The 27,231-nt window shown below is 44.3% G+C and overlaps 1 protein-coding gene across 2 annotated transcripts in view; it reads left to right on the forward strand.

Annotated features, from left to right (window-relative positions):
• LOC139532642 (UV radiation resistance-associated gene protein-like) overlaps positions 1 to 27,023 on the forward strand; it is a 146,054-nt gene extending 119,031 nt beyond the window's left edge. For both annotated transcript variants that reach the window (XM_071330525.1, XM_071330535.1), the window contains exons 14-15: positions 11,728 to 11,819; positions 25,759 to 27,023. In XM_071330525.1, coding sequence (XP_071186626.1) covers positions 11,728 to 11,819; positions 25,759 to 26,569 — 903 coding nt within the window. In that variant the 3' untranslated portion in view covers positions 26,570 to 27,023. The remainder of the gene's footprint in view (positions 1 to 11,727; positions 11,820 to 25,758) is intronic.
• Positions 27,024 to 27,231: the final 208 nt, after the last annotated feature.

Genomic DNA, 27,231 nt, shown 5'->3' on the forward strand with positions numbered 1-27,231 from the left:
TTGGAACCAGGAAGACTCTTCCTAGAGCTGGCCCTTCTGGCCAAACTGAGCAATCGGGGGAGAAGGGCCTTGGTCTGGGAGATGACCAAGAACCCGATGGTCACTCTGACAGAGGTCCAGAGTTCCTCTTGAGTTGGGAGAACCTTCCAGATGGACAACCATCTCTGCAGCACTCCACCAATCAGGCCTTTGCCGTACAGTTGCCAGGCGGAAGCCACTCTTCAGTAAAAGGCACATGACAGCCCGCTTGGAGTTTGCCAAAAGGCACCTGAAGACTCTCAGACCACGAGAAACAAGATTCTTTGGTCTGATGAAACCAACATGTAACTTTTTGGCCAGAATGCCATGCGTGGTGGTGGCAGCATCATGCTAGGGGATGTTTCTCAGCGGCAGGGACTGGGAGACTAGTCAGGATTGAGGGAAAGATGAACAGAGCAAAGTACAGCGAGCTCCTTGATGAAAACCTGCTCAGGACTTCAGACTGGGGCGAAGATTTATAAAAATATAAAAAATACAATTATTTAACCTTTATTTAACCAGGTAGGCCCGTTGAGAACAAGTTCTCATTTACAACTGCGACCTGGCCAAGATAAAGCAAAGCATTGCGACAAAAACAACAACACAGAGTTACACATAAACAAACGTATAGTTAATAACACAAAAGAAAATAAAAATAGACAAATTTATGTACAGTGTATGCAAATGTAGAAGGGAGGTAGGCAATAAATAGGCCATAGAGGTGAAAATAAATACAATTTAGCATTAATACTGGAGTAATAGATGTGCAGATGATGATGTGCAAGTAGAGATACTGGGGTGCAAAAGAGCAAGAGTTCACCTTCCAACAGGACAATGACCCTAAGCACACAGCCAAGACAACACAGGAGGGGCTTTGGGACGACTCTCTGAATGACCTTGAGTGTCCCAGCCAGAGCCCGGACTTGAACCCGATCGAACATCTTTGGAGAGACTTGAAAATAGCTGTGCAGCAACGCTCCCCATCCAACCTGACAGAGCTTGAGAGAAGAATGGGAGAAACTCCCCAAATACAGGTGTTCCAAGCTTGTAGCGTCATACCCAAAAAGTCTTGGTTGTAATTGCTGCCAAAGGTGCTTCAACAAAGTACTGAGTAAAGGGTCTGAATACTTAGGAAAATGTGATATTTCATCAAATAAATAGCTTTGTCATTATGGGGTATTGTGTGTATATTGATGAGGGGGGAAACAATTTAATACATTTTAGAATAAGGTTGTAACTTAACAAAATGTGGAAAAAGTCAAGGGGTCTGAATACTTTCCGAATGCACTATCTACAATACAAAATGTATGATACCACCATACATCTGAGCTGGGCTTGGGTCATTGATAAGACATTGTCTCAACGCAGCCTTATAATGCTGTGAAAGGATCCAGGAACCCAAATGATTTGGGTGGATCCCATCCTCCTAATTAAACGTGTTTTGTTTCCCAAAGTTATACAAAATTCAAAAGGCATTCGCACATCTGAGCAATCTTATTTGCAGGTGCATGGCAACAATTGAACAAGATGAAGGAAAAAGGAAAACCGCACACTGCTCTTGATAGTATCACCGATATTTAATAAGCTTACGTATTGGCCACATGGCCTTCGTCAGAGCTTTTGTGGAGGCAAAGGAAAAACAAATAAGTGCTACCAAATATAAAAATATGGATTTCATAAATGTCCTCATTGAGATTTTACAGACGTGTTCAATACGCCTTATTTATACACTTTTGTAATATTTATGAAATGCATATTGTTATATTTGGTAGCACTTATTTGTTTTTCCTTTGCCTCCAACCCCCTTCGATGTGTAGAACGGATGTGGGTGGGGCCAGGTCTACATAAAGGTGCAAATTTTAAAAAATCACAAAAGCTCTGACGAAGGCCGTGTGGCCGATACGTAAGCTTATTAAATATTGGTGATACTATCAAGAGCAGTGTGTGGTTTCCCAAAGGTATCAATTGTCAACAAAAGGCAAACCCATTGAGCTGCAATAATCACGTAGCCAGTTGTGAAGAGAGAATCCTGCTAAAGCGTTCAATGCCATGATTCAGAGAGGGCAAAGTGCCAGATATGATGGCTTTTATTAGTGTCTAGCAGAGAATCAATCAGCTCTTTAAAATCCAGTTTCAACTGTTCAGAGCTGCCCTTCATAATGTCATTAAAGCCCACATGGACTATGTTCTGGGTGGATCTTCTGCTGGACTGGGGTAAAATATTTAGTAAGGGCATCCATCGGCAAGCTTGTCATGTTCTTTTTGTTTTTGATAGTCCAAGATTCTCCACTAACGAAAAGAATGTTGATGAATTTGATTATAATTCATGCAAAAATATGACATCCATAAAATGAAATGTTTTAAGAAAAAAACATCCTATTCAATATTTTTAAAGGTAGATTTTAATAATGACTGCCACTTTGAATACTATTCTCTGTAAGAATAAGAAGGTAATACAATCAATGGATGCTCTTAAGCTTTTCTAATTTCTTTGAATGTAAAAACCATGTATGTGTTTCTGTTTTATCTGTTTGTTTTTGATGTTTTGTGTCACAGAAATCTAGACATCCTTCTCACATTTGAATTTGTATTCTTCAAAATTTATGGAATTTCATTTTGTTTTATTTTAACACACATACCACAGTTTTAAAATGAAAAATCACTAAAAGTATAGATGACAGCCATAGCCATTATATTCTTCCCGTAACAACCAGGGACCCTCATTAGAGACTGTATTATGGACGTATGGAGAAATATGGACCACCACTACAGATTGTCCTGACCTCTACTGGAGGCCTTGTTATTGACCTGGAACTGGCCTGGTAGGCCACACCTGCTTAGGCCCCTCTAAAGTTGAAGTAGAGCCAGCAGAGGCCCCTTGATTGCCCTCCTTAGGGAGTCGGAAAGGACTAGGCCTACTCTCCCTGATGTATTATGAGAAACACTAATACTATTTATATTTTTACTATAGTGGACAGAACTGCAGCATTTACCATCAGGATTAGAATTTAGTACTATTCTGATTGGAAATCATGAGTAATTGTCGATGGTGGAGTCAACTGACATCCACAGGGTACTGATTTTAGTCTATATAATCCTGTGACGTGAAAAATAATCCTCCTGATGAAAACCTAAACACATTTCAGGTTTCCTCTAGCGAGTCTGCGCCCCATCCCTGGTGGAAGTCTAGACACACCGCTTGTCAGGTGATGCTAATATTCCCCGCCGCTTGAACTGTTGTGACTTCTGTGCTGACAAACGGCTCTTCAAATGATCTCACAGCGAATGCGGAGCGCTTCATTACGAAGGCTGACCCTGCGGTTCTTGTACGGAAAGTCACCAGCAATTAACCTCAGAACGGACGAGAGGCCCTCACTGTGGCGTTTTCAGCTCTTAGGACGATTGGTTGTGACAAAAAGAAAGGAAACAATAATACATTGCATAAGCCGGGATGTTTACGTAGCTGCGTGGCAGAGCCTGAGTCGAAAACAAACAGCCCTTCACAGAGTTATGGGTGGCATGTAAACCAGCGGGTTGGGACGCTTTAGTCAGCTAATGTATGTTTACGTATTTGGCCCCGGTTGGATTGAAGGAGCTGAGCTGTACACAGATGCTGCATTCCTGTGGCTCTCTGGTCCTGCTATGGTGGATGGGACTGGGAGGTATCCTTGACTCCTCTAGTGGTGGTGAGAGCTCAGCGCTCCGTTCACACATCCTGCAACACACACACACATCCGGCCCTGAAGCGGTATCAAAAACACTAGCTCAGTGTCCTGTGTTCTACCAGTGCTCTGTACAGGGCCTGTGAAGTGGCTGAGTGCAAGTGTCTCAATGGGCGACATGGCAGGAAGGAGACAGACACAAAGGTGTGCGAGGAGGCCTGAAGAGAGGAGCTGTGCTGGATCTGTTTCAGTCAGGCCCAAAGCTAGCATCACGTCATGTGAAAGAACCCCCCCTCCTGTGGGTGCGGCCCCATCCAGGGCCTCTCGCCTTACAGCTGGCCTCATTGGGCCCCGGTAATTTCTCACCACGATCTGGTTAGCCTGATCACAAAGCACTCTGCACAGCCCAGGCTGACCAGCCGGCGGCCAGGTGAAAGGGGACTTCCACACTGTGAAAGCTCCTCATAGACCCCACCTGTACTCTCTGTTTTGAGAAATGACACGTTACTCATAAGCAATTTGTATTAATATTTGTATGACCTAGAAACTTGAAGGCTAGAAATGTTAATGTTTAGGATTATATTTATTTACTTTTTTCCCAAACAACTCTCTCAAATTCCAGGCCATGTGATTTGAATATCATAGGAGAACAAAATCAGAGTTTATTTCTTGCCTTGTCAGTTGTGACATATTACTAAACAACTGGTCTGTTTGAGAAGCCGGACCCTCCCTCTGAGCTGTTTGTTTCTCTCTCTTCAAGGCCGTGTTGTTGCTTTTAATTGAAAGCGACATCCAGCATTATGTCAGGCAAAGCTGTCTCACACATTTCTCTCTTTCACACTCACAGCTTCACTGTTGTTTTCTCAACGGTCTTTATGTGGCGTCACATTGAATGTTTGTCGATGGTGGAGTCAACTGACATCCACAGGGTACTGATTTTAGTCTATATAATCCTGTGACGTGAAAAATAATGACCAAACTTTGTTGTATATTTGCTGGTGCCTTCGCTGTGTTTTTGTGGTGATCACTCTTCGCTGCATGTTTTTTTGCTGGTAACCAGCCTTCACTGTCACATCATGCGTCAAGTCACGCCGTCTTGCAAAGTGATGTTTAATTCCTATTGGAATCCAGACAGTGGGGATATCCAACGATTTGAACTTTTATTCACCCACAATATGCATTCAGAATGACTTTTATTTTAATATTTTTATTTTACCTTTATTTAACTAGGCAAGTCAGTTAAGAACAAATTCTTATTTTCAATGACGGCATAGGAACAGTGGGTTAACTGCGTTGTTCAGGGGCAGATTTTGTACCTTTGTATCTCTGGGATTCGATCTGGCAACCTTTCGGTTACTAGTCCAACGCTCTAACCACAAGGCTACGCTGCCGCCCCAACTGCCAGGGTTAGAAAGATGAATAAATCAGACTACCTAAACCATCTAAACTGAAACAACCATTTCAGTAACGGGTGCAATAAGTCCAGCTGACAGATTGGATTCGTTTTGCAAAATGTATGTTATTTATCTTTGTGTAGCATAAGATTAATTAGTCAATCAATGTACGTGCAAAAACACAACAAAGATATTGAAACAAACAATTATAAAAATCAGAATGCAGGGAAATATGATGGGTATGGTCAGACCATCATGGACCAGCTTGGTCACGAGTATACCGGTGTCACCAGCATAAGCTGGTATGTGTCCAAAACACAGCAGAGTTTGGTAACCAGCATAACCAGCTAGACCATGCTGGTCAGAATTATACAATTCACAAGGTGCAATTTCTAAATTTGCTTGTGCATCAGCAGTTTGTCTCTTGTTATGTCAGTCACTGACAGTCACTCAATTATCCCATTTTAAATTGGTAAATTAGTCCAGCAAGCTATCTATGCTTGTAGTAATCATGGTCGAATTACCGACTGGGGGGGGGCCCCATTGATTTTGTTAGTCATTCTTACTCAGATATCATATTTAAAAACTAAAAACAAATCTCTCCACCCTTTGGAAAATGTGTAGAATTGCAGGAAATTAACAAAACTTAACTTAGTGCCCCCAAAAGGCTAGGGCCGGCCCTGACTGCATGGAGGAATGCAGACCCGTGTGCCACTGAGGCCCCTCATGACGAGTTCATATTTTCCATAATACATACAAAATATTAGGGCTGGTGCCAAGTAGACACTTGTTGGTCAAATGTTGTGTATTGCCCATTGGCAGAGAGTTGGTACACACCTGTGTGGCAATGATGGAACTCTTGTCAAGGTGTCGTGAGAAGTGCTACTGGAATAGACTCCCTATCTTGTATCTTTCCCAGAGGCTGCAGCAGTAAGACATGTGCCTTTGTCCAGGTTCCAGGAGAGTCATCTCTCAGTCCTCTCAGCATTCACACGCGTGCTACTCAGGAACATCCTCTCCTCTTTATCCCCCGAACACTCTAACAATTCCCCCAACAATAATGTACTCGGAACAATCCAGTGATGTCACCCCTCAGTCTGTCTTCGCCCCTATCCCATTTCTACGCTTGGCAAGGTTTCAACACATAGCTTTGGAGGAAATAATAGCCGTCACAATCACGTACATTTACACTGAGCTCCAAAAGTATTGGGAGAGTGACATTTGTTGTTTTTGCTCTGTATTCCAGCACTTTGGATTTGAAATGATACAATGACTGAGGTTAAAGTGCAGACTGTCAGCTTCAATTTGAGAGTATTTTCATCCTTATCGGGGGAACCGTATAGAAATTACTGCAGTTTTTGCTGTTTGTTTTGGTTGTGTATTTTGTGCCGAATAGAAATCAATGGTAAATATTGTAGTGTCATTTTAGAGTCACTTTCATTGTAAAAAAAAAAATAATAATTGAATATTGTAGAATATCAATAGAATATCAGTCAAAGTTAGACGCACAAATATCATACCTCCAAGACATGCTAACCTCTCACCATTACAATTACAGGGGAGGTTAGCATTTTTGGGGGGGTATGATATTTATGCTTTTAACTTTTCATTCAGGATTATCCAGAATCTGTATGTTTTAGGTCATTTCATCACCAATATGGGTTTAGATCTAAGTACTGTGCGCCCCTCTCTCTGCCTGGCTCAATCTGATCTGCTTTTGATAAAACACAAAACCTACCACAGAGATCAGGAGGTCTATGCAGATACCATAGAGAACTCTGGTTCCATGGGTCCCCCAGAGGTTATGCATGAGCATACGTGCTGACACACACACACATTTGTTCACAAAATACACACAAATTAGTTCACAAAATGTGCATGCACGCACACACACGTACTGTTAATACAGAATAAGATCAATTGGGAGGTTTTCCTGTGCTAAAGAAGGATCTAACACACACTGGTCAGCTAACTCTGTGCTCCCTCACTGCTCCCATGTCTCAGAACATTTTTATATAATTGCTTGGTCACCTCACCAAACATGCATTTTGGTTGAGTGTCTTACCTATGATTGATTTGTTCTAAATATTTTCTAAACATTGGATATAAATTACAGAGACATCAGATCAAGTTGATTTATTATTTCTTTAGTTGAAAGCAGTAGGCCTACTATTTGCTAGTCTAAAGCAGTACTTACAAATGTTTGTGTGTGAGAGATCTCTGTCTTACAAACATGTAAGCACTCAGGTGACCATGGTCTGCTCATTAAAAAGGAAGACGCCAGTACTAATTAATGGAGGTTGAAAGAGTTTCTGCTCTATCCTAGATCTTGAACATATTCTATATATTTATCTGTAACGTACAGGTTATAATATTCTCTAACGTATCTAAAGTGTTATTGCGTGTTAGTCTTTGCTAGGTGTTTATTGGCTTAGTTTGACAAAGTGCTTTCTAATAACACAAGCGTTTCCTGTCACCTGGTCGCTGCCAGGAGAAATATAAATGCTCAGGTGTAGAGCTTTATTTTGAATTCAAAATGGCCACCTGTCTCTGCAAGGGTTAGTTGGGGCTTCTGTGAGTCCCAGGGACTAGTCATGACTGATCTTCAGTCTTTATCTTCTTTTGACTAGTTTTTTTCTTAGTTTATTATTTAATTTGAGCCTGGTCCAGCAATCTTGTTGGCTTTTGTATAATTTTGTAAATACCTGCATCTGCTCCAAATGCCTTAAATAAAAACCATGCACAGGATCTTCTGCTTCCTGCCTTTCCTTGATCACCAGCCTGACATCTCAAACCATCCAGGGCCAGAAGGGGGCCTACCATCCACCCTTACACACACACACACACACACACACACACACACACACACACACACACACACACACACACACACACACACACACACACACACACACACACACACACACACACACACACACACACACACACACACACACACACACACACACACACACACACACACACACCCTGTTGTACTGTGTGCTCTGGCAGTGGCAGCAAGGACCCATGTGTTAATGCTTATGCCACTCCTCATGCCATTAGTCAAACTTTACTAGAACCACCGCACAGCATTACAGTCCTGACAGAATATTACAGAACAGGCTACAAAAAAATGGACTTGGATGAATGGTGTTGAGATGACTGCTGATCCAAGAAAACCATTATTTTCCTCTAACTATAAACACAAACTGAGAAACGTGGCCTTTGGCCCCTGGGGCGCCAACATTTACTTCTCTGTAATTCCTCTGTTATCGTGGTACTTCTCCCCAACGTCTTCATATATATAGTCTGTGAGGCATGCTCGGTAGGCAGTGGTATGTAATGGATGAGTGTAGCACTGGTGGGAACAATACACTGGTACTGTGTCTGGCCTAATTAGAATCACATGTGGTTCATCACTCACTGTAGTGTATGTATGGCACTGAGCGAGTGATACCCAGGGAGGGAGAAAGGGATGGAACCAGGGAAGGCGGTTTGAGTGTAGAGAAGAATGGGTGTCGCAGTATGACAGAGCAGAGGAGAGAAAACAGATGTGGGTGTCAGTGACACAGGGCCTAGTGCAGTATACGGCTGAAGTGGCGCGTGATGCTGCTCTGCTGTGGGGTAGAGATATGAGACAGGTTAGATTAAACTCAGAGGACAGAGTGGGGGTGATTAGGACTACTCTCCCTCCCTAACTGTGTTGGTGGGATGCCGTTTTGCGTCATATATATATTTACTCATTCCAGGGTTTTTCTTTATTTTCATTATTTTCTACATTGTAGAATAATAGTGAAGACATCAAAACTATGAAATAACACATATGGAATCAAGTAGTAACCAAAAAAGTGTTAAACAAATCTAAATATTTGAGATTTGAGATTCTTCAAAATAGCCACCCTTTGCCTTGATGACAGCTTTGCACACTCTTGGCGTTTTCTTTTTACTGAGGAGTGGCTTCCGTCTGGCCACCATAAAGGCCTGATTGGTGGAGTGCTGCAGAGATGGTTGTCTTTCTGGAAGGTTCTCCCATCTCCACAGAGGATGCTTTAAGATTGCTTCAAGAACCTTCAAGATGGCCACCATTGTTCCTGTACCCAAGAAGGCAAAGATAACTGAACTAAATGACTACCGCCCCGTAGCACTCACTTTTGTCATCATGAAGTGCTTTGAGAGACTAGTCAAGGATCATATCACCTCCACCTTACCGGCCACCCTAGACCCACTTCAGTTCGCATACCACCCCAACAGGTCCCCAGACGATGCAATCGCCATCACACTGCCTTATCCCATCTGGACAAGAGGAATACCTATGTAAGAATGTTGTTCATTGAGGACAGCTCAGCATTCAACACCATAGTACCCTCCAAGCTCATCATCAAGCTGAAGGCCCTGGGTCTCAACCCTGCCCTGTGCAATTGGGTCCTGGACTTTGAGAGCATCCTGTCGGGCTGTATCACCGCCTGTTGCGGCAACTGCACCACCCTCAACCGCAAGGCTCTCCAGAGGGTGGTGCTGTCTGCAAAACGCATCACCGTTGTGCAAACTACCTGCCCTCCATGACACCTACAGCACCCGATGTCACAGGAAGGCCAAAAAGATCATCAAGGATAAGAACCACATGAGCCACTGCCTGTTCACATCGCTACCATCCAGAAGGTGAGGTCAGTACAGGTGCATCAAAGCTTGGACTGATAGACTGTTAAACAGCTTCTTTCTCAAGGCCATCATACTGCTAAACAGCAATCACTAACTCAGAGAGGCTGCTGCCTACATTGAGACCCAATCACTTGCCACTTTAATAAATGGATCACTACTCACTTTAAATAATGCCACTTTAATAATGTTACATATCTTACATTACCCATATCATATGTATATACTGTATTTCATACCATCTACTGCACCTTGCCTATGCCGCTTGGCCATCACTCATCCATATATTTATATGTACATATTCTCATTCACCCCTTTAGATTTGTGTGTATTAGATAGTTGTTGGGGAATTGTTAGATTACTTGTTAGATATTACTTCACTGTTGGAACTTAGAAGCACAAGCATTTCGCTACACTCGCATTAACATCTGCTAACCATGTGTATGTGACCAATAACATTTGATTTGATTTGATGAGGAGATCTGTCAGAGTGACCATCAGGTTGTTGGTCACCTCCCTGAACAAGGCCTTTCTCCCCAGATTGCTCAGTTTGGCCGGGTGGCCAGCTCTAGGAAGTTCCAAACTTCTTACATTTAAGAATGATGGAGGGCACTGTGTTCTTGTGGACCTTCAATGTTGCAGAAATGTTTTGGTACCCTTCCCAGATCTGTGCCTCAACACAATCCTGTCTCGGACCTCAATGGACAATTCCTTCGAACTTGTGGCTTAGTTTTTGCTCTGACATGCACTGTCAGCTGTGGGACCTTGTATAGACAAGAGTGTGCCTTCAATTGAATTTACCACAGGTGGACTCCAATCAAGTTGTCGAAACATCTCAGGGTTGATCTATGGAAACAGGATGCACCTGAGCTCAATTTCGAGTGTCATAACAAAGGGTCTGAATACTTTTGTAAATAACTTATTTTTGTTTTTAAAAATGTCTGAAAACCTGATTTTGTTTTGTCATTATTGGGAATTGTGTGTAGATTGATGAGGGGGAGAAAAAACGATTTAATACATTTTTGAATAAGGCTATAATGTAACAGAATGTGGAAAAGTCAAGGGGTGTGAATACTTTCCGAATGCACTGTAGACTGGCCAGGTTAATCCAGGTTAAAGCTATCATCCCTTATTGATTTCTCTTGTTAAATCCATTTCAATCAGTGTAGATAAAGGGAGGAGACAAATGAGACATGAATTGTGTATGTGTGCCATTCAGAGTGTGCATGGGCAAGACAAAATATTTAGGTGCCTTTGAATGGGGTATGGTAGTAGGTGCCAGGTGCACTGGCTTGTGTCAAGAACTGCAACGCTGCTGGGTTTTTCACGCTCAACAGTTTCCTGTGTGTATCAAGAATGGTCTACCACCCAAAGGACATCCAGCCAACTTGACACAACTGTGGGAAGCATTGGAGTCCACATGTGCCAGCATCCCTGTGGAACGCTTTGGCTTACTTCCCTGTCGGTCATAACTTGAGGTTGATTTTATGACTGATGGATGGAGGACTGGAGAGAGGGATTGTCATCAATCCAATGGGGATCTAGGTCACTTAGAGAGGGGGAAATGGAGAGAGGGAGTGGGAAATGGATAGAGGGAGAGATTGCTATGTGCGGTTTTACCCCATCTCTATTCCAGATGTTTGGCATTCTGACTTTTCTAATTGCCGCCCACGTCTCATCTCCCTCTCCACACACCTTTCACATTAGCACAGATGTCTGTTAGCATGGCAGGAGGACCGGGTGCCTGTTGTATGTTGGGGTGGATATTAGCCCAAAGGGAGAAGTTATAATGCTTCAGATATGAAAAAATGGCAGGTTGCTTCGGTCTCCCTGTAGGGTAGTAATTATCTGCCTTGTCCAGAGACATCAGAATCGGAACTAGAGAATCATGAGAATGTGTGAATTAAACTGATTGTTTAGGTTATGGTACGGTACAATATGATATGTTACAGAAAGCTCTGGTCATTGCTAATGTATGCTTTCTTTTTCCTTCCCAGTTGAGATACCAGCATGGCCTGTCTACTCCAGACCTGCGCCAGACCCTGCCCAACCTCAAGAACTTCTTGGAGCACGGCCTTCTGGTCCGATGGTGAGTACCTGTACTAGTCCACTCTCACTCTCCCAGTGTCAGAGTACTATTAAGCTACCCCACCTAGCATTTTTGCCCCCACTATCTCTACTCTATATCTTTTTCACTTCAGAGTCCGGCTGCACCAGTTGGTTGTTAGTGGGTCAGTTACAGCCCACTAACAACAAACTGGTGCAACCAGACTACGCCCGACGTAAAATGCGCTCTATGACGGACCAAAAAGTTATACCTATTGCACCACCTGGGCGTAAACCCTTCAATGAGCTACAACTGGGCATAGTGTGTTAAATTGGGACTATCTTTAGCATGATACCCATAGAAAATTATATAAATCTATATTTTCAAAGGGATGTGAGTCTCGTGTTCATATTTCACAGCCTCCGCAGGCTTCAAAAGCGAGATAATACACTTGATTGATGCTACATTAGAGCATGTGTCTAATCAGTAATAGATGAGCAAATGAATAGATGAGCTACTACCACTTATTTGCACAGCCAGAGATCAAATAACCTATAACCTAACCGACATAACCGTAAAAACAAATAACCGTTTTTGTTATGAACAGCTGACTGAAGACAGGACGGCTGGGCATTCGTGCAGTTGAGTCCGTTTCTGGGTTAAGATGGACTCTTAACAACATAATGAAGCTTTGTTTCTCCTTGCTTAAACAAGCAAGGTGTTGTTGAATAGGGCACTATCAATAAAATGTCACAGTACGGTGCAGAGCGTTAAATTTGGATGCTGGGGGGCAAGGAGACCCCCAGGTCTGCTAAACCATAGACAACTACATGCCATTTTTAAGGGAATGTTAAATAAATGTGAACTATTTGTTTGTAATATCATCACTTTTTGAAGAACATAGTCCAAACTACACATTTACAATTATTCCACATGCTCTATCATCAGAGTTATATAGAAAGTAACTGCATGCTTTTCATGATCAGTGAACATCAATTGATCATGTCATTTCAGATACGTGAAGGTCACCTATCCATTTGGCATGTAGCTAAATAGCTAGCTAGCTAAGCAAAAAAGGTGTCATTTAACTTGCTTCATCAGAGGTTAGGCTTTTGGAAAGAGCTTGACATCAACAAGTCCTCTTCCTGGTAAAGTTGTCTGACTACTGTCACTATAGATGGCAAGCAAATAAAACACTATTTGGATAATATAGCCATCTAGTTTATTCCCTGAAATGTAGCTTGTTAACTAGCCATATTGACCTGTTCTGTTGTTAGCTAGCTAGACTTGTCTGTTAGCAGCAATTGTGATTAAAAAACTATGTTGAAAAGGGGATGTTAGGTAACTTCGCTAGGTAGGCCTATATTGGGTTGGAGAAAATAGTACATTAGGTTTACTTACCGCTGTATGTTTAGCCAACTGTACAAAGACATTTTCAACAGGTAGCTTGCAAAGTAAACATTATCAGCTAACAGTATATCGGCAAAGGATGTACAAAGGATGGGAAATTAACCTAAGCCACTTATTTTATATCAATAAAATATCTAATGGTGGTCAATATTGAGAGGTGTATTGTGAGGCTATCCTCCTGTTTCTGAAATTATATGATCAATTGATGTTTACTGATGACAGTAAACAGTTACTGATCGGCAGACTCAACAGCCTTGGTTTCTCTAATGACTGCCTCGCCTGGTTCACTAACTACTTCTCAGATAGAGTTCAGTGTGTCAAATCAGAGGGCCTGTTGTCCGGACCTCTGGCAGTTTCTATGGGGGTGCCACAGGGTTCAATTCTCGGGCCGACTCCTTTCTCTGTATATATCAATGATGTCACTCTTGCTGCGGGTGATTCTTTGATCCACCTCTACGCAGACGACACCATTCTGTATACATCTGGCCCTTCTTTGGACACTGTGTTAACAAACCTCCAAACAAGCTTCAATGCCATACAACACTCCTTCCGTGGCCTCCAACTGCTTTTAAATGCTAGTAAAACGAAATGCATGCTCTTCAACCGATCGCTACCCGCACCTGCCCGCCCGACTAGCATCACTACTCTGGACGGTTCTGACTTAGATTATGTGGACAACTATAAATACCTATGTGTCTGGCTAGACTGTAAACTCTCCTTCCAGACTCACATTAAGCATCTCCAATCCAAAATTAAATCTAGAATCGGCTTCCTATTTCGCAGCAAAGCCTCCTTCACTCATGCTGTCAAACATACCCTCGTAAAACTGACTATACTACCGATTCTTGACTTCGGCGATGTCATTTACAAAATAGACTCTAACACTCTAACACACAATGCAGTTTTAAGAAAATATTTACTAAATAAACGAAAGTTTAAAAAAGTAACACAATAAAATAACAATGACGAGGCTATATACAGGTGGTACCGGTACCGAGTCAATGTGCGGGGGTACAGGTTAGTCGAGATAATTGAGGTAATATGTACATGTAGGTAAGGGTAAAGTGACTATGCGTAGATAATAAACAGCCGGTAGCAGCGTAATTGTTTAAATGTTTTTATTAAATATAAAATGCAAATAGTCCGGGTAGTCATTTGATTAATTGTTTAGCAGTCTTATGGCTTTGGGATAGAACCTGTTAAGCCTTTTGGGCTTAGACCTGGCGCTCCGGTACCACTTGCCGTGCAGTAGCAGAGAAAACAGTCTATGACTTGGGTGGCTGGAGACACCGCCGAGTATAGAGGTCCTGGATGGCAGGAAGCTTACCTCTGTAGCACCTTACAGTCGGATGCCGAGCAGTTGTCATACCAGGCGGTGGTGCAACCAGTCAGGATGCTCTTGATGGTGCAGCTGTATAACTTTTTGGAGAGCTGGGGACCCTTGCCAAATAATTTGTTGTGCCCTCTTCACGACTGTCTTGGTGTGTTTGGACCATGATAGTTTGTTGGTGATGTGGACACCAAGTAACTTGAAGCTCTCGACCCACTCCACTACATCCTTGTCGATGTGAATGGAGGTGTGTTCGGCCCTCCTTTTCCTGTAGTCCACGGTCATCTCTTTTGTCTTACTCACTTTGAGGGAGGGGTTGTTGACTTGGCACCACACTGCCAGGTCTCTGACCTCTATATAGGCTGTCCATTGTCAGTGATCAGGCCTACCACCATTGTGTCATCGGCAAACTTAATGATGGTGTTGGAGTTGTGCGCGGCCACTCAGTCGTGGGTGAACAGGGAGTACAGAAGGGAACTAAGCACACACCCCTGAGGGCCCCCCATGTTGAGGATCAACGTGGCAGATGTGTTGTTGCCTACCCTTACCACCTGGGGGCAGCCAATCAGGAAGTCCAGGATCCAGTTGCAGGGGGAGGTGTTTAGTCCCAAGGTCCTTCGCTTAATGATGACTTTGTGGGCACTATGGTGTTGAACGCTGAGCTACAGTCAATGAAAGCATTCTCATATTGGTCTTCCTTTTGTCCAGGTGGGAATGGAAGTGTGGAGTACAAATGTGATTGCGTCATCTGTGGATCTGTTGGGGTGCGATGCGAATTGGAGTGGGTCTAGGTTTTCCGGGATGATGGTGTTGATGTGAGGCATGGCCAGCCTTTCAAAACACTTCATGGCTACAGACGTGAGTGCTATGGGGCGGTAGTCATTTAGGCAGGTTACCTTGGCGTTCTTGGACACAGGGACTATGGTGTTCTGCTTGAAACATGTAGGTATTACAGACTCGGTCAGGGAGAGGTTGAAAATGTCAATGAAGACACTTGCCAGTTGGTCAGTGCATGCTTTGAGAACATGTCCTGGTAATCCATCTGGCCCCGCGGCCTTCTTGATCTCATGCATAGTTCAGCGTTCTAGCCTCGAATCGCACATAGAAGGTATTTAGCTTGTATGGTAAACTTGCGTTGCTGGACATCTCACGGCTGGCTTTCCCTTTGTAATCCGTGATAGTTTGCAAGGCCTGCCACATCTGACAACGTCAGAGCCGGTGTGGTAGGATTCGATCTTAGTCCTGTATTGATACTTTGCCTGTTTGATGGTTTGTTGGGGGGCGTAGCGGGATTTCTTATAAGCATCCGGATTAGTTTCCCACACATTGAAAGCGGCAGCTCTTGCCTTTACGTTAGTGAGGATGTTGCCTGTAATCCATGGCTTGTGGTTGGGATCTGTATAATTGGTCACTGTCAATGCAGTTATTAATGAAGCCGGTGTCTGATGTGGTAAACTCCTTAATGCCATCAGATGAATCCCGGAACATATTCCAGACTGTGCTAGCGAAACACTTCCTGTAGCTTAGCATCCGCTTCATCGGGGCACGTTCGTATTGAGGGCATCGCTGGCACTTCCTGTTTGAGTTTTTGCTTGTAAGCAGGAATCAGGAGCTTAGCGTTATGTTCAGATTTGCCAAATAGAGGGTGAGGGAGAGCTTTCTATGTGTCTCTGTGTGGAATAAAAGTGATCTCGAGTTTTTTCACCTCTAGTTGTTCAGGTGACATTAAAGTCACCAGCCACTAGGAGCGCCACCTCTGGATGACCATTTTATTGTTTGCTTATGGCCCAATACAGCTCATTGAGTGCAGTCTTAGTGTCAGCATCGGTTTGTGGTGGTAAAAAGACAGCTACAAAAAATACAGACAAACTCTCTTGGTAAATAGTGTGGTCTACAGCTCATAATGAGGTATTCTAGCTCAGGTGAACAGAATCTTGAGACTTGAAATTAGAGATTGTGCACCAGTTGATTTTAACAAAGAGACAGCCCCTCATCTGAGCTTCCCCGACGCAGTCGTTTTGTCCTGCCAATGTATAGAAAAACTAGCCAGATTTACAGTACCAGTCAAAATTTTGGACACACCTACTCATTCAAGGGTTTTTCTTTATTTTACTATTTTCTACATTGTATATGAAATAACACATATGGAATCATGTCGTAACCAAAAAAGTGTTAAACAAATCAAAATATATTTGAGATTCTTCAAACTAGCCACCCCCAAACTTTGGCAGTACGACCACAGACCACATGTAACCACGCCAGCCCAGGACCTCCACATCCAGCTTCTTAACCTGTGGGTTCGTCTGAGACCAGCCACCCGGACAGGTGATGAAACTGTGGGTTTGCACAACCGAAGAATTCCTACACAAACTGTCAGAAACCATCTCAGGGATGCTCATCTGCTTTCTCGTCGTCCTCACCATGGTCTTGACCTGACTGCAGTTCGGCAAAGTGAAACCGAATTCAGTGGGACAATGCTCACCTTTGGTGGCCACTGACATGCTGGAGAAGTGTGCTCTTCAAGGATGAATCCCGGTTTCAACTCTACCAGGCAGATGGCAGACAGCTTATATGGCGTTGTGTGTGAGCGGTTTGCTGATGCCAACGTTGTGAACAGAGTGCCCCATGGTGGTGGTGGGGTTATGGTATGGGCAGGCATATGCTACAGACAACAAACACAATGGCAGTTTGAATACACAGAGATACCGTGACGAGATCCTGAGGCCCATTGTCGTGCCATTCATTCGCTGCCATCACCACATGTTTCAGCATGATAGTGCACAGCCCCATGTCGCAATGATCTGTACACAATTGGAAGCTGAAAATGTCTTGGTTGGCCTGCATATTCACCAGACATGTCACCCATTGAGCATGTTTGGGATGCTCTGGATCAACGTGTACAACAGTGTGTTCCAGTTCCCGCCAATATCCAGCAACTTTGCACAGTCATTCAACAGGCCACATTCAACAGGCCACAATCAACAGGCCACAATCAACAGCCTTATCAACTTTATGTGAAGATGTGTCGCGCTGCATGAGGCAAATGGTGGTCACACCGGGTGTGGCTGAAATAGCCGAATCAACTAATTTGAAGGGGTGTCCACATACTTCTGTATATATAGTGTATATGTGACCAACAGATGCATATCTGTATTCCCAGTCATGTGAAACCCATAGATTAGGGACTAATACAAGACTGATTTCCTTATATGTACTGTAACTCAGTAAAATCTTTTAAATTGTTGCATGTTGCATTTATATTTTTGTTGAGGGAATTTACCATGTCCTTGTTCAGCCAGACTCTGAGAAACATACAGTGCATTCAGAAAGTATTCAGATCACGTTGATTGAATAGTCTGGGCGAACGGAGCTCATCCAGGTTATTCTTCAGTGATTGCGCGTTCACCAGTAGAACGGAGGGTATAGGCGATTTATCCACTCTGCGTCGTAGTCTCGTCAGGTATCCCGCACGCCAGCCTCTATAGTGGTCTCTCCTTCAAGTGAAGTAGAAGTCTTCGTCCAATTGGAGGTTAGCTGTTCTGATGTCGAGAAGCTTTTTTCGGTTTTAGGAAACAATACCAGACAACGAGGCCGCAGGGGACGAAATAAGGCTTCCACTGTGTTGACTCAGGAGTTTGAGAACCTTGCTGAGAACCGTGAAAGTTCTGTGTCCGTCTCCGGAGCTGGCCTGGCCGTGTACACACACACTCTGGCGCACACACACACACAGGCGCTTACCCAACATGCACACATACTCTCACACGGTTTTGTTTGCGTCTCGAGAGCCTGCCTTACCGAACTGACACGTACTCACACATGTACTCACACACACACATACACACAGGGCTGAAATACTCGTCAGGGGACGGCGGCTGGCTGTTCACACAGCAGACTTACAGCACCCTGTGTGTGGGTGAGAATGTGCAGTAAGCCTGAACAGGCCATAAGTTAGGTCCTCGTCACAGGACCCACATAGTTCTCCCCTCTAACTGACTCAGACAGCAGGTACTGGGGGACAGGTCTGACTCTGGGGCTCCACACTGAAGTAGTGAAACACTGAAACAGGGAGGACATGCATTCATTCCTGCTCTCCTTTTGCATGGGACTTATTTTATTGCCCTTCCTCCCCACCGTATTACTTCCAGTTCCCCCCTGCCTGAAAAAGCCTAAATTCAGATACTATTTCCAGCGGAGGGGCCTAGCGTATGAAATATGGATGCATAAAAATGCTGTGCAGCAGCTGAAGGGAGTTAACTGGTAGACTGTGAGAGGGAAAGGGAAAGGGGTTTGGATATCTGTTCCCCTCCCCTCTCCTCCACTACTATACAGGGGTGGTGGTGGGGCGAGGGCATGTCCAAGGGAACCATTTCCCTCCATGAACTGTGTAGACGTTTCCCCCTCCATATAGAGCTTTCAGCATGTACAATACGCTGACCAGAAGGGCTCTTCTCATCCATGGGAACATGGACTTTATCCAGGGAACTTCATTGGGAAGTACAGTGCACTGAGTGTACAAAACATTAAGAAAACCTGCTCTTTCCTTGACATAGACTGACCAGGTGAATCCAGGTGAAAGCTATGATCCCTTATTGATGTCACTTGTTAAATCCACTTCAACCAGTGTAGATAAAGGGAGTAGACAGGTTAAAGAAGGATTTTTAAGCCTTGAGACAATTGAGACATGGATTGTGTGCGTGTGCCATTCAGAGGTTGAATGGGCAAGACAAAAGATGTAGGTGCCTTTGAAAGCGGTATGGTAGTAGGTGCCAGGCACTCCGGTTTGAGTGTGTCAAGAACTGCAACACTGCTGGGTTTTCATGCTCAATAGTTTCCCGTGTATCAAGAATGGTCCACCAACATAAGGACATCCAGCCAACCTGACACAACTGTGGGAAGCATTGGGAGTCAGCATGGGCCAGCATCCCTGTGGAACGCTTTCGACACCTTGTAGAGTCCATGCCCCGACGAATTGAGGATGTTCTGAGGGCAAATGTTTTGTACACTCAGTGTATATGATTGTTTAAGGTTTGTACTGTATAGAAAGAGACTGTTTTGTTTAATGTTCCTAGGCTGATCCCTTCCTCCTGAAACAGTTGCAAACAGAGTCAAGACGTATGTACATCTCAGTGGCATAGAATACACAGGTGTATAGAAGTGGAAGGACTTGTAAACCTGGCCCCTTTACTTTAAAGAGACCTAAAATGTTACAGAACCAAGTAAGTGGTTAAGGCAGCCAGAAACATTTGACTTGAAGGAACTTACCAAAGGCAGTTAGTTCTTCTTGCTTTGTAAACGGAACAGCTTGCCAAGTTCAAAACGAACCTGTTAAGCTCCTATTTGTGGCTCCACATCTGCGGAGGCCCTGGCAGAGGTTCACAGGTCCTAAGCCCAGGCCGGTGCACCGAGTCTGGGGTGAGGGGGCTAGATGATTGAACACAGCCCCGGCACCGGCTGCTTCTCCAGCCGCCCGGAGATTCCGAAGATTCCCCCCAAAACCCCTGGTGAGAGAACAGTGATAACGGCATTAAATCTGAACCCCTCAACTGCCTTCAAACACACAGTCCCAGAACACACAGGAGGAAATGTTTAGCCTGGCATGTGTATGTGTGTGCCTGCGTGCTGCGTGTCTCTATCTTCACTCCCGCAAATGTCCACCTGTGACAACCAAGCAAGTTCAGCCTAAATGGCCAATAACACAGTCAGGAATACTGGTCCTGGTCTGTGTCAGTAAGTAATTGAACATGCATTGCAGGAAAGCTGGTGGCACACATCCAGCACAGTAGGTGTTTCATTATGTGGAGATTATTGTTCCAGTTAAGTCATAGGGATGGTAGTTGATGAGATGGTAAGGGTAGATGCTTGATGTTGTGGAGGAACTCATACAGTATAATCAATCAAATAAAGCAAATTTGTTTGGATGAGTTCGAGCATCCCTACACAGACACACTTACAGACACACACGCTCTTGGTTGTGAGTTGCAAGGTGTGTGCCTGTGTTTGTCTGTATGTCTCTGTGTGTGTTAGCTGTACAGTGGTCTCCATGGATGAGGCAAGAATGAGCTGACATCTGGAGGAACGCTCCCTACCACCAGGTCTCTATGAATCAAACAGCCCAGCACAGAACAGACCTGCTGTCCTCTATGTCACAGAGTACTGAGCTAGCAGGGCCAGCTGATCTCATTAGTAATTGCCATTCATTGAGGTACTGCATAGATCCCCACAGTTATGTCATTCTAACACAACATGTCGCAAATTAACGGAATCTGTCTTACTGTGAGACAGTGTGGGGTACTGTAGTTCTCTGTGCCATACAAACTGCTGAGAATCAAGTCAAATACAACAGTGTGCAGTCACAATTGGCAGCACTGTTAGTGTTCATACTATCGACTTGTTCAATATGTTTTACATGCTGTGCTGTGGTGATTTTCATACGATGGTTACGTTCTCCGTCTTCAAAAGGCCAGACTTGGACAGAGGAGACTTGCTCTATTACAATATTTTCATTTAAACTCCCCTCCACCCCCTTAGTGTGTTTTACAATATTTCAGTTATAGCATTTGGTTTAGTAGTTCCTGTGGGATTTTCGGTTGCCACGACTTCAAAGCCTGAATCTTATCTTCATTGTGTATTTTGGCTCTGATCACGGCTCCTTAGCAGGAATTGGAAATGAAGAGAGCTATGCCTTGAACCTGAAACAAGGCCTGTCTGAGGATAAGACAGCAGAAAATGTTTGGTTTAGTAAATTCCTGGCCTGCCTGGAATATCCAGGGCTGAGTCTGACACAGGCAGAGGAAGAAAGACCCCATTTAAAACAAACATGTTGGGAGGAGAAGTGGGCCTATCCGCCGCTGGGCCTGCCAAGTCTGGGCCTAATGGTTTAGGCAGAGGGCTCAGGTAGCTTTTATGTGGTGAAATCATTGACAAGGAAGTCCGCCGGGGCTTAGGACTAGTAAAACTTAATGATGAGTTAGAACGTCCATAGTGAAGTACTTTGTCCCTTTGGTTGTAAATCACAGGTCGTCCAATGTCCGCCCTGAAAGAGACAGGGATGCCTACAGTACAGTATGCCTGGCTATACTACCCATGCCAACACTGCAACCTACCATACTATACAACACTACTAGCCTGGATTTAAACTTGGTCCAAGTACAGTGCATTCGGAAAGTATTCAGACCCCTTGACTTTTTCAACATTTTGTTACGTTACAGCCTTATTCTAAAATTGATTAAATAAAAAAAATCCCTCATCAATCTACACACACTACCCCATAATGACAAATTGGTCATTGGTGGAGTGCTGCAGAGATGGTTGTCCTTCTGGAAGGTTCTTCTATCTCCACAGAGGAACTCTGTAGCTCTATCAGAGTGACTATTAGGTTCTTGGTCACCTCCCTGAACAAGGCCCTTCTCTCCTGATTGCTCAGTTTTGCTGGGCGGCCAGCTCTAGGAAGAGTCTTAGTGGTTCCGAACTTCTTCCATTTAAAAATGATGGAGGCCACTGTGTTCTTGGGGACCTTCAATGCTGCAGAATTGTTTTGGTACCCTTCCCCAGATCTGTGCCTCGACACAATCCTGACTCGGAGCTCTACGGACAATTCCTTTGACCTCATGGTTTGGTTTTTGCTCTGACATGCACTGTCAACTGTGAGACCTTATATAGACAGGTGTGTGCCTTTCCAAATTATGTCCAATCAATTGATTTTACCACAGGGGACTCTAATCCAGTTGTCGAAACATCTCAAGGATGATTAATGGAAACAGGATGCACCGGAGCACAATTTTGAGCCTCATTAAAGGGTCTGAATACTTATGTAAATAAGGTACTTCTGCTTTTAGTTTTAATACATTTGCAAACATTTCTAAAAACCTGTGTTCGCTTTGTTATTATGGGGTATTGTGTGTATATTGATGAGGATGGGGGGTTTTTTAAAGGGGGGGAGGAAATCAATTTCTGAATAAGGCTGTAACGTAACAAAATGTGAAAAAAGTCAATGGTTCTGAATACTTTCCAAATGAACTTTATGTATTGTTTATAGGCACAATGGGCTACTGTGTGAAAACTAGACCCTTCATTGCTTCCCTCCAATGGAGAGTTCTTCTCCTGTAAATCCGCCAATATTCCCTCCATCCCTCACCGTCCTCCCGCTCTATGGGTTCCAGGTTTTTCAACAGTATTCAGGAAGTGTACTACTGCTCTCCCTTCCTCTGAGCAGAGCAATAATTACTATATGGGGAGTGGTGCAAGGAGGGGGACAGCCTAATTGGTCTGAATAAAAAGCAATGTGTCAGGAGTCATACTGAGACAATGTGCTGCATGAAAAAATATTATGACAGCCCATTCAAGGAGATTTGTGGGGGTTAGCCTCCTGCCGCCACTCCTCAGACTCTTTACTACACTCTTGATTAAGGGACTTAACTTGACAGCTGTTTAAAGGAACCAATTTGGAGGGGAGCTTAATGTAACAAACAAACGTGCTCCAAACAAGAAATGCCTTATTATCCAGGCCTTATTATTGTAACATCTAAACACTCCCAGAAAAGAAGAAGTGGTCATATGTTTTACGCAGTCTGATTGTATATCATATCACTGTGTTTCGGGGCCAAAACGCATGCAGGCATCTGTGTTGGCCAGCTTTCTCCTGGATCCTAACCTGGGTTCTCCTGAAGCTGAGATGGATTACTGTGTGGTAGGGGTACTGGGAGAGAGCCAGGGAGAAACTAGAAGGCTTGATATTAATTCAAATCAAAGATTGGATCAGTCTCAGAGCTCTTGCCACAAGGACGTCATTCAGCCAACAACAGACTGTGGGCAGTCATTAGCTTGTTAAAAATGATGCATTGAATGTTTGAAACTCCTGCTTAACAAACAGTCAGCTCCGTTTTTTCCAACCTGTCCTCTGTTTGAAAGGGGCCCAGCCTGGACCACGGTTTGGGTTTGCTCGCTGGAATGATAATTCAGTTCTCATGGAAGGTCTCTTTTTATTCCCGTCTTCCAAATCAGGTTTTTAGAGTTCACAGATACAAATCATTAATGGCAAACCATTAAACTTTTGGCTTTTTGGAGAAAACTGATCAAGAGTTTTGAACAGCATGTTGTTTCTATTTAGCCTTGGTTTATGGGATATACTGTAGAGTCGCTAAGGGCCAATGTGAAGGCAATTGCGTTAGACTATGTTTTCAGATAGACACGCGCTGTGAATAAGTGCAGCACAGTGTATCCCCAGTTATTGCTCAGAAAGAAGAGCTCTCATGCCAGGTTATCTCAACTCATTATCTTTATTTGTTTTACCTTGCATGAACGTTTGACCTCATCTTGTGTGTTCCTGTAAGCTGCTTATTAAATGCTGGCCGTGAGCTATAATTATGATCAGGTATGACATGGGCCATCCACTTTGTTTGGGTTTCTTCTTTTATAGGGCAGGTTGAGGACACTCTGCTGTCTTGTGTCTGTGACTGACTCATCAGCAGTGAGCTGTGTGTGTTTGTGTCAAATCAAAATCAAATTGTATTTGTCACATGCACCGAATACAACATGTGTAGACCTTACAGTGAAATGCTTACTTAAAAGTCCTTAACCAACATTGCCGTTTTAAGAAAAAGAGTGTTAAAGTATTTACCTAAATAAACTGAATTAAAAAATATATATATATATATTATCTTCTGTGAGCTCAATGCGCAGTTTTCCTAGAGGTAAATCAGAGCAAGCTTGAACATTGCGATGTAGTAGGGAGTTGTCATCTCCAACAGGCCAATATTCTTTATATTTTTGCGCAGAAAATGTGCTAATTAACTACAATTACCATAATCCATTGCCTGTCTACTTGTCCGGTTTGTGTGGGGCAGACACTGAGAGGGAGAGAATAGACAGAAGAACGTACAATCGAGAGGGATAGAGAGAAGTTGCTTTGCGAGGTATCGACCTGAAAATACATTTTCTAAGTGATTGATAATTGGTATTCAGTCATCATGAAAGTATCCCTTATTTACTTTGAAGAACTACTAAAGTTGTGCTTTTGTCAGACAACATAGGCAGCAGCTTTGTAGAGATGAGATGATGACTTGGAATGAAATAATAAAGACCATAAAATAAAACGTAAATATTTTATTAAAGTAATCAGTAATGGGCAGCCACTACCGTCATGGGACTTCTATTAATTGTTTTATTCAGTGTTGTTAGAGCATTCAACCCACATAATGCATAGTGCATTTAATGTAAAACAAATAATAATCATTTGAAGCTAAAATCAAAAACGGTGATTTTATTTTTTAATCATCGAACTAAAACCAAATCGACCTCAAAAAACACTAATCGCTCAGCACTAGCATGCGTGTGTGTTTTTAAACCCTGTATGTGAACTGTTTTGTCAGTGCCCTGTGCTCTGCTGCCTCCACGGGGGGCAGGGGCCGCGGTCGGGACCCTCTTAACAAGCTACCATGTGTTGAGTCCTGAAGTACTCCATCAAACAGCTAGGCAATGACCAGTCAGTTGCTGTGTGTTTGAAACATTCCCCTGGCATAGGCCTCTAGGTCCTCTCTGTGTGCGTCTTGCTGCCACACGCTAGACTAGACTATCTGGCGTCTGATACAGGGACATCACCACCCAGTGACCTCACCACCCTTTTAACCTGTTTAACTAGCCAGGATCACTTACCCAGGCTCCTCTGCTCTCTAACCAGCCACAGGTGGACCTCTGACAGCACAGCACAGGGACCCAATTTCACCTTTGACCCCATGAGATATCCCCCCAATGTCTCCTCTCATACCTGAATGATCAGGTTAAGTATGGCTTAACAGCTATGGACCCCTTGTTTAAGTTAATTTACGGTTAGGGTTTGCATGGGACAGATGGGGGTTGCTCTATCGTGTCTGTTATCTGTTATTCCGTAAAAATGTCTCGCATACTTTCTAGGAGGCATGCTGTGAGCTTCCACTCTGCATGGCCCTGCCGTTGCACGAGCTGAGAAAATGTTTTTGAATGTAATAATGGGGAGTGATTTGCAGTGGACCAGCTGTCTGGGATCTGGATCAGGAGGGGGAGAGATGAGATGCAGAACCATGTCTGATCAGAGAGGCCTGGGGGCTAGACAGGGGAGGGGAGCCTTCCTCCCTCTATCCTTCCCTCTCTCCATGACCCTTGGATGTGAAAGACTTATGAGCATATCCATCATATCCTCTTTCATTATTTCTTTCTTTCTTTCTCTCCCTACCTCCCTCTTTCTCCATCTCTCCTTCTCTCCCACAGTGATCGGCATCATGTCTCCAGCTCTATCCCAGTCCCGACAGGAGCCAAGTCTCAGAGCAGTGTCTCGGCTGCGTCAGAGGTGGGATTCCCCACCAACACCAGCTCTCCAGACCGGGGCTCACTGAGGAAGAGGGCCAGCTCTGAGGCCGACAAGCAGAAGTACAAAGTCTCTCTTCCTCCCAGCTACAACACGGCCATGGCCATAGACCAGCCACAGGGGGGCCTGCCGCCGCCCTCCCCCTCCCTCAAACACATGTCCTCCTCCCTGGACGCTAGCATCGACCTGGCCAAGACTCTGGAGGTCCAGGCACAGCAGACACCAGCCCCAGGAGAGGAGGATGGAGACGGAGAGGTAGAGGTGGTGGAGGAGGAGCAACTGCCTTCCACCACCACAGGAGGCTCAGATTGCCCCACTCCGGCTCGGGACAGCACCATTGAGGAACTGGAGGAGGTGGCACTCACCAGCAAGCAGAATACCATGAACGGCTCAGTGGTGCCAGGCTACGGGCTGGCGGGGCCCACAACCGGGCTAACAGTGACCATGGCATTGAACCCAGAGTTGTGCTGCTCTGTGGAGCAGGCAGAGGAGATCATGGGGACTGAGGCCACAGGCCTGGGACTGGGGGACGGGGCCAGGCTGGAGGACTACCCCTGCATCCCCGTGGAGCACGCTGTGGCCGTGGAGTGTGATGAGCAGGTGCTGGGTGAGCTGGATGCCGCCGGCTTCGAGGAGTTCTCCCGCCGCATCTATGCACTAAATGAGAACATGTCCAGCTTCCGCCGGCCACGCAAGAACTCCTCTGAGAAGTGACAACAGGAGAGCAGGACCTGAGGGGAGGGCTGGGGTGAGGGCAGGACTGGAGTCACAGGACACATGAGTCCGGGACATGAACTTAGTGGAGAGGAGGGGGGGTCTTGTGTGTTTTGGTGTGTGTGTCACTCCCTTTCTCCATGCATCAATAGAAATCAAACGTAGGAACTACGGTATTTGGAATGTGACAAATTTGCACTTCTTCTCGAAAAACATGTATATCAGAGGAGGCTGGTGAGCGGAGCTATAGGAGGACAGGCTCATTGTAATGACTGGAATGGAATTCATGGTACGGAGTCAAACACATCCAACATATGGAAACCACGTTTCACTCCATTCCATTTTTTCCATTGCAGCCATTACAATGAGCCTGTCCTCCTATAGCTTACCAGCCTCCTCTGATTTCTATAATCCTTTGAAATTAAATAAAGCAAATGTTTGTGGTTGAAACACTTCCGCAGGTTTCTTTTTTCAGGATGCATGGCAGTGCTGAGCTGAGGGAGGGAGGGAGGGAGGGAGGGAGGGAGAGGGTGTTTGTGTTGTAACCACCTTTAAACACACAAAATGTATCCTTCCTCCCTTCCTTGAAGTAACCAGTAATCTAACATAAGTAGCTTGATGAAAGCTATAGAGTCTTCACTTGTACCTGCCCAGTCCTTGTG

This window comes from Salvelinus alpinus, chromosome 1 (genome assembly GCF_045679555.1).
Source record: "Salvelinus alpinus chromosome 1, SLU_Salpinus.1, whole genome shotgun sequence".
In the NCBI taxonomy this organism is placed as follows: Eukaryota; Metazoa; Chordata; class Actinopteri; order Salmoniformes; family Salmonidae; genus Salvelinus; species Salvelinus alpinus.